Source organism: Musa acuminata, chromosome BXJ2-8 (assembly GCF_036884655.1).
Source record: "Musa acuminata AAA Group cultivar baxijiao chromosome BXJ2-8, Cavendish_Baxijiao_AAA, whole genome shotgun sequence".
Taxonomy (NCBI): domain Eukaryota; kingdom Viridiplantae; phylum Streptophyta; class Magnoliopsida; order Zingiberales; family Musaceae; genus Musa; species Musa acuminata.
Window position 1 is genome coordinate 46,877,066 of NC_088345.1, and position 8,101 is coordinate 46,885,166.

Here is an 8,101-nt window from a genome sequence, read left to right on the forward strand (position 1 = left end):
AGACAGCAATGTTGAAGACGTGTTCAAATGTCTGGAGATTTTAAAAAAGAGACAATGATGTTTGATCGGAAGAACCTAAATTTATTTTGAAATGTTTAGGGAAAAATCCCTCGTTATCCATCATGAAAATGTCCACTTGAAATTCTAACCTCAAAGAAAAGGAAAATGATTTCTCACGGGATCCGGAAACTTTTGTCTTCTCAGCCCCGACTGTGCATACCTACAGGCTGAAGAGTGAATTATCAACTTGGATGAATTGCTTCGTTTCGGTAAATCACATGGAAAAAAAAAATTCACCTGATGATTTTTTATGCTAATCAAATCTCTATGTATATGACCCTTGTACCCAGAAAATTCATGCACAAAAATTCGGAGCTGAAGTCTCTTCAGCAATTTTTATCCTGCAATAACGACATGGCCAGAGGAATGGTGTCAGCTCATGTGAATAAGACTTCCAAAAGTCTATCATGAAGGGTGAAAACATGTCAAAGAAACATCCTGATATGTTTTTAAAATCCTTGAGAAATGTCATTGTTGAATAACCTCATTTGTCGCAACTGATTTGACAGAGGTCTGGAACATTCTGGAATAAGCCTTGCGCTCCTGGTCTCGTCTATCAGCTATCTGTAGACAAATTAGCAATTGAGATAACATCAAGATTGGCGAAAGCACTTTCACTTGATGGTTACTTGCCTTCTTCTTTGCAGCTGCAAGTTCTTTCTTTATGCCTCCTGAGAATATCAGAAAATCGAATCAAAATCTTTAAAATTACAACATAGATGGGATGCATGTTTAATATAAAAGAAGCACACCATCATTCGGCTCTAACTCTAATGCTTTCTTGAAGCTTTCAACTGCAGCATCCACATCATTGAGTGCCATGTGTGCCTGGTAAGAGTTTTGAATGAATAGCTTGCATAGTTATAGCTTTTATAAACAATGTGATCAAAAGACAGTATCAAATAGCAAAAGAAAAAACAAAAGAAAGAAGCAAAAACTAGCAGTCGTGACCACTTGGAATTTTAAAGAAACATGCATTTGGTCGCATTACATATGTGGGAAACAATAAACTATCAGGCAGAGACAATAAACTAGCAAAGGATCATTCACTACAAGATTCGCTGCTTCATGCCATCAGCATCTCAAACAGGCATATTTTTTATGCAAATCTGCATAAAAATACACGAAAAAAAAATCAAGGCATATTACACACGAAGGTCCAGATCACATCCCAAGCAACCAATTCAAATATATCGTTGCAGATTCTACTGTATGTAGGTTATTGAAGATTAACAGTACATTCAACTTTAGAAACAAAGGTTTTAAAGAGAAAAACACACATCTGTCAGGTAAACACTGTCCTATCAAGTACAGACCATTGAAAGCATTATCAAAATCAATATAAGTGTATAAAATCAGTATTATAACAAATTGTATGAAATTTTCTTATTAAATACAGTTTATTGAGAGCAATGGAAAGATTCAGTTTGTACTAAAGTTATTACTATGTCAAGTCAGATAGACTGCAACCAAGCAATTTACTCAAATTATGGAAATTCAATACTAAAGCGAAACGTTTTAAACCAAGAAATGATCATGTCATAAACATACTATTATAGCAGTGTAGCTGTCTCCAAGTTATTGTAATAAGGTATGGCTTGGAAATTAGCATAAAGATCCTCAGAATAATGTTGCATTAACATAGATAAATCTTCAAAGAGAACATACTAACCTGACCTTGTCGAAAATACGCCTTTGCATTTCCCTCTCTTTCACGCAATGCAAAGTCAGCATCTAATAGAGCACCTTTCAAATCTCCTAACTTCAACTTGCAAGCCTAAGGGAAAAAGCCAATGAGAATGAAGCCAAAAGAATAAATATCATACAGTGAAATAAAATTGCAAGCAACAAGCAACTATACCACATTCACTCCAATCATTGTCTTCTATCTAATTAAACAAAAGTTGACTTTTAGAATATTTTTACGCAGAGAGTTCATGACACGCAACTAGGTCATAGGTTATGGTAAAACTTCTGTGAACAGTCTATCAGAAGTATTTGAACTATCAAGCTATCACACACTAAATGGTTGAATATAACAGGGTAAGAAACTCCTTCCCACCAACCAGAACTAAGTCTTTACCAATTTTACATAATTTGATCTTCATGAGAATGAAACTAGTTCAACCTTGTCCAAGGAAGGTCCAGAATGTTCATACTACCAAAGTTATATCAGAATATAATGCACATAATTCATATTGTTCAGAATGGAAGCATATACTAGAGGTTGGAAATTACCAAAGAACGCTTTCTGGTAGTAATACTAGCTGGATTATGTAAAACAAAGATGAAACAAGATACACTCATCAGAGTATGAATAATCTTAGGTCAGCATGAAGAAATCAAGGAAGATTATAACTGTTTGGTATAAATAACCGACATCAAGTAATATGCAAGAACGAGATCAGAAAAATCAACATATCATATGCATGATTTATGATATTTCCGTTATTACAGTTATTTCCAAACCAACTGAATGCCAAATAAAACCCTCAGCAATCTCCTAGTTGTCAAGGATTTTCCATGCACACGAGCGGAAACAAAATAAGTGAAAATGAGAGATTTCCTAGGATAAGTTATTGATCCTACTTTAACTAAGGATACAAGATGTCAACAAAAGGCTATTAACTAAGATGACCACATCTACATCTATAGTTCCAAGGTCACATTAGTTAAAGGCAGACAAGTGGCAACTTTCAACTGGCAATGCAAATGAGAAAATACAGATGGAAAATAAGATCACCGGAGGATCTGTGATGATGAAAGGACATATAAACCACCCGATACCACCAGAAAGAATTAATTAAAAAATAACAAACCAACCGCACCAACCTATATGGTCCAGCACCAATCAAGGAACAGTAAACACTGGTTGGTCCATACCAATCCAACCAGTAATTGAAACCACAAAAAAAATTATTAGTATTTTCTATGCTTTCAGCAACCCAATTAACTTTGCTACAGATAGACATTACTAAATATTGCAAAATGGACATTTGATAATATAAGTATTGTCATAGAAGACAGAGAATTCCTGGTCTTTCTCTATGTTTTCAGCAATCTAATTTTGTGCTACAGATTGTCATCAATAGATAATACTACATAGTACATAGACATTTGATGATAGATAAGTTTGCAAATGTGACTGCATGATCATGAATGTCTCTTAATACGTAGGTTTTCATATGCATGCTAGCCATATCTACAAGCATTGATGTCTAGATGTGTAATGTGATATCATTTCCCAAAAAAGATTCAGAAAATGTAGATATGAAAAAGATATATGACAGATAGACAATAATAGTCAGATAACATTGACCAAATCAGGATGAAGAGACAGTCGACTAATCAAGTACGAAAGATAATCAAGGCACTGTTTGAGACAAACAACCAGTACCTATAGCAGTTTATTATAAAAAAACTCAGTAGTGCTACCATGTATTCACATCACATTAAGAATATCAAAGGAAATGATTCATGGAGGCTGTCATTGCGAGGAAGTGCCAAAGAAAGTGAATCAAAATGTTTCACCAAAAAGTACAAATGAAAGATATTCATCTTTATACAGAGTTTTACAATAGATGATTTGGAAATATGTCATATGGGGTTCTAAGCAAGATGCTAGACAGATATTGACCAAGAGTTGAATGCCAAAATTCTTCATGGGTTCAGACTCAAATCCAGGGAAAGATCAACCCAGGCTAGAAACCTAGTTCAGTCAGCAATCGTGGAATGAAGCCTTTACTGAAAAAATACATGGAATTATTCAGGTCACACCAGCATAAATAGATTAAAAAATTAACACTAATAAAAGTCTTACATAAGAATTGTTTGCAAAATGGCACAAATATGAACATCCTGTGCCCAAAAAAAAAAAGAATAGCGAAGCATGTTATGTCATCTCAAACAAAAGATCTAGAGAAATGAATAACCAGTTTCTGCCCAATGCTGTTCAATAGAAAGGCGTGCTAACAGGCTCAGCACCATAATCAAACTTTGCTAGAAACATATTGGCAAAGCTTCATGCCACAAAACACCAATATTTTGTCTCCCTTAATCTACAATTTAAGCATGTGAATGAAAATAAGAAAGCTTACAGAACTGTTTGTCAATATAATTGACTTGGTCTTCCGCAACAACGAGCTCTTCTCTATACAATCCAAAAATCAAAGCAAAGAGTAGTTTAGCTAAGAAATCACAAGTGCTCGTTAAATAGCACAAAAACGTTCATGAAAGGAGTTACTTGCCTTCATCAATCTCTTCTTTTTCCCAGCATATGTCCAAGTAGCGCAAAGCCTTCCTGTATTTTCTAAGAGCCATCTTATAATCTTGTTTCTGCATGGTGTATAAGTTTTATAAATTTAAAACAGGACAAAAGAGCAATTAAAGAAACAGAAAGGATCTGAATAAAAACATCACATCATGTGAACAAAAATATGCTAGAGTCACAACACCAACATGCTAAGCTATCCAGGCAAGTACAGCACCATGAAACTTCCAAAACACAAGGTGAAAAACAAAAATCAAAACAAAGAAAAAACCGAAAAAGAGAAGCTGTATTTGGTAGCAAACTAAATTTGGAGTGGAAAAGAAATTAAATATTTCACCAAAACAGAAGATATTATAGAGACCAATGTGCAGCATCAAATATGTTACACCTTGAAGAAATCATTCCCAAATGTCTTGGCAGAGTCCACAGCATTCATCCACCAAGATACCTCAGTTGGTTTGTCATCGAGATCATTTGGCCAATCAGGATACAAGTCACCATCTTTGAAGAAGTTTGATACACCATCATCAGCCCCCTCAGGAAGTTCTCCACAGTCCGAAATTACAACATCAACAGTAGGACAATCAGCATCACCAACAGGAGTGTGCTCAATCGAACGAACTACTCCCATGCCCTTAAGCACCTTCCCAAACACAACATGTTTTCCATCTAGGTGAGATGTTCGAGTAGTAGTGATAAAAAACTGAGAGCCATTAGTGTTAGGGCCAGAATTTGCCATTGACAGCATTCCTTTTCTTTCATGTTTCAGTACAAAGTTCTCATCCTCGAATTTTAATCCATAAATGGATTCTCCTCCTGTCCCATCACCTGCAGATATATCTCCCCCTTGTATCATGAAACCTTTTATAACACGATGAAAACATGAGCCCTGAAATAAAATAGTAAGGACTCAGCAGAACTGCGGAATACAAAAAATTGTAACAAATTTTATTAACAACAATATACATCTGGTTTTCAAAAATGTTCACAAAGAAATGATAAGAACATAGAGAAACAAATCAATCAAGAATCCAATGTCAATCTAAACAAGGTCAACTTGTTACAAATTTTATTAACAACAATGTATATCTGGTTTTCAAATGTAAAAAAATGTTCATGAAAAAAGTGACAAGAACACAAAGGAACAAATCAATCAAGAATCCCATGCCAATCTGGGTCAACTGAAACATAATATTCACATAAATTTGGCAAAGGATTAGGGTGGTGCAGATGCTCAATTGAAAATGAATCCTAATCATAATCAGTGGACTATATTTTTTAAAAAAAAATAACTCAACTAGCCTCGTCTCAACAAATTTCCACCAAACAATTTATCAAAAGCAGACAGTGGTAAACCAGTCAGAACAATACTAAAAGGATCAAGGCCCTCATGGAGAAGTCAAAGGTGTAGCTAAATTAAAAATATTACCTCTTCACAACCAACACATAAATCCCTTGTGAAAATATCATCATGTAACGTCAATATTTTGATAATATTGTATTAGATCCTGCTTCAATAAAACAAGGAGATTGGCTCTGATTAAAAGATAATAGCTGCTCGGTGAATATTATGTAGATCCCCCATGACAACTCAAGAGAATTCTATCAACAAAAGGAACACAAATACACCCATCATAACAAAGCCTCACTAAACTGGCACAAAACAACCTATATGGTCTAATGCCCCTTATCTTTAGTGCAAAGAAATTAAAAAGTTCATAGTTAAAGCTTGACTGTGCCCTGCCTTCCAACTGTCCTCCAATGCTAATATATATGGACCACCTTAATTTCTCAACCAAATGGCCTCACCTCCCACCATCTTAGTTGTTCAAACATACATTACCCCAGCCATCCTATCCAGCAAAGGCTTCTTCAGTATACATGAAAAACACACATCATCCTATATTGAAAAAGAACCAGGAAGTTCCTCAAAGCATTATTATTGTTTTTTTCCTTTGGAAATAAGAAGTTGTATAGCAAATTGACATTCCAAGTAAATGCACATTTCAACTCATGAATTATGGTTTAACAAAATTTTAATAATTTGACATTAATCTTAACGTCAGCTCAAATTTTATCATGTCTTCGCACCTGGCATGCATAAATCAACTCCTCTCGCCGAGATATACTTCAAAATTGAAAAAAATGAGAAAAGAATTTCTCAATACTAGAACATAAGGCATAACCTGAATGATAGGATTCGGCAACAGATGGAAGAAGGCTCTCAAGGATATTCCTGATTCGCGTTCAAGAACATCACAATATTTTATAGAATTTTACATAGCAGTTCCTGAACTATCTAACAGCCGAATCTATACGTTTCTTTTTGTCTTGTTTAGTTGCTTCATGCCAACATATCTCGAGGGATGGTGAAAGATGCATTGCCTACGAAAATTACTTAGTTTGGTCATCCAAAGAGTCGCTTCCTGACTCCCCCAAGCAGCGATATATCAAACGCCATAAGAACAAGACAGAGAGAGAGAGAGAGAGAGAGAGAGAGAGAGAGAGAGAGAGAGAGAAAACAAGAACAGAAACTCTACCCGTCGTCTCTGAATATTCCTCTATTAGCCAGCCGAGGAGACAAGGTAGAACCCGCTCCAAGTCCAAGCAAAAAAGACAACAATACCCCCACCGAGACCAAGAAACCCACGTCAAGAACGACCACTTAAGCTCGTGATTTCGCAAGAACGCAAAGGGCAAACCAACAAGACCGGACCAGAACACATGGAAACAAAATGGGGGGCGGGGATGGGGCGAAAGGCGAGGGTGTGAGCGAGACAAGACGGCGTCACCTTGAAGTGGAGGGGGACGCCGGTGTGGGGCCCAACGCCCTTCTCCCTGGTGCAGAGCGCCCTAAAGTTCTCCGCCGTCCTCGGCACCACGCCGGCGAAGAGCTCCACCACGATCCGCCCTTCCACCTCCCCTCCGATGCTGACGTCCATGTAGCACCGCGGGTTCCTCTTCCCCTCCGCCGCCTCGTCGCCCCCGTCTCCCTCCATCTCGCTCCTCACCCGCTCGACCAACAAACCCTAATCCTCTTTCTCTCCCCTCCTCTCCTCTCCACTCCACCACTCCTCCCCTCCCCTCTACTCGACTTACCACTATGCGAGCATGAGATCGCTTCTTTATTCAATTTAAACTCCAAGGCCGGTCATTAATGACCCCATACATACCGAGCGGGGCGACCTTTTAAAGACTCGCCCAAAAAAATTAAAAAAAAATAATTAATAAATAAGATGAAGCATGTTATTTCTCTTATATTTTATTTTTCTACTGAGGTGCGGGGCACGAATTAATGGTGGTCCCCTGTGGGGACTGTTGTGATCCTGGACACTGCAACCTGTTTCTTTCTCCTGGGTTCTAGAATCATCCACGCAAGCATTTTTCCTTTTTTTATGCATTTCAATTTTAATATACCTCCAAAATTTTAATTTTCTCGTTTTTATGTGTTATTGTTCATCTAATAAACTATCTTTTTTACTCAATAATTAAATCTGTCTAAAATAATAAATACTCTTTTATTCCTTTTACTATTTTTATAATATTATTATGTGTTCCTACATTATCCCCTCAGATTGATTTATGTTTTCAATTTTAATATACCTCTAAAAAAAGTTATTATTTATTTAAAAACTATTTTTTTATAAATAATTTTTTTCTCAAAAATAATAATTACTTGAATGCTCTTTTATTGTTTTAAATATTTTTATAATATTATTATGTGTTTTGACATTGTCTCTGATGTTTGGTTTATAAGTGACGGGTCTCAAA

General features: G+C 36.2%; 1 protein-coding gene across 5 annotated transcripts; it reads right to left on the reverse strand.

The window, feature by feature from the left end:
* Window positions 1–11: 11 nt before the first annotated feature.
* Window positions 12–7,431, reverse strand: LOC135619761 (peptidyl-prolyl cis-trans isomerase CYP40-like). 5 transcript variants are annotated; one of them, XM_065122063.1, is made up of 10 exons: window positions 7,123–7,415; window positions 4,719–5,219; window positions 4,308–4,395; window positions 4,158–4,210; window positions 1,733–1,837; window positions 813–888; window positions 694–731; window positions 544–624; window positions 298–401; window positions 12–220 (listed from the first exon to the last, which is right to left on the reverse strand). In XM_065122063.1, the coding sequence occupies exons 1-9, from the start codon at window positions 7,327–7,329 to the stop codon at window positions 387–389; spliced, it is 1,164 nt and encodes a 387-aa protein (XP_064978135.1). In that variant the 5' UTR covers window positions 7,330–7,415; the 3' UTR covers window positions 12–220; window positions 298–386. The 5 variants fall into 5 exon arrangements, with proteins under 5 accessions (XP_064978135.1, XP_064978134.1, XP_064978136.1 ...); XM_065122062.1 differs by having other exon boundaries at window positions 12–227; XM_065122064.1 differs by lacking the exons at window positions 12–220; window positions 298–401 and having other exon boundaries at window positions 1,738–1,837; window positions 7,123–7,425.
* Window positions 7,432–8,101: the final 670 nt, after the last annotated feature.

What these genes read in the sequence shown, in the direction of transcription:
- LOC135619761 (XM_065122063.1), bottom strand. Translation starts at nt 7,329, where the DNA reads ATGGAGGGAGACGGGGGCGACGAGGCGGCGGAGGGGAAGAGGAACCCG. An exon ending in TTGGGAATGATTTCTTCAAG is followed by an intron (nt 4,396 to 4,718) that starts GTGTAACATATT and finishes TACACCATGCAG; the next exon opens with AAACAAGATTATAAGATGGC. An exon ending in TTATATTGACAAACAGTTCT is followed by an intron (nt 1,838 to 4,157) that starts GTAAGCTTTCTT and finishes TTTTTCCCTTAG; the next exon opens with GCTTGCAAGTTGAAGTTAGG.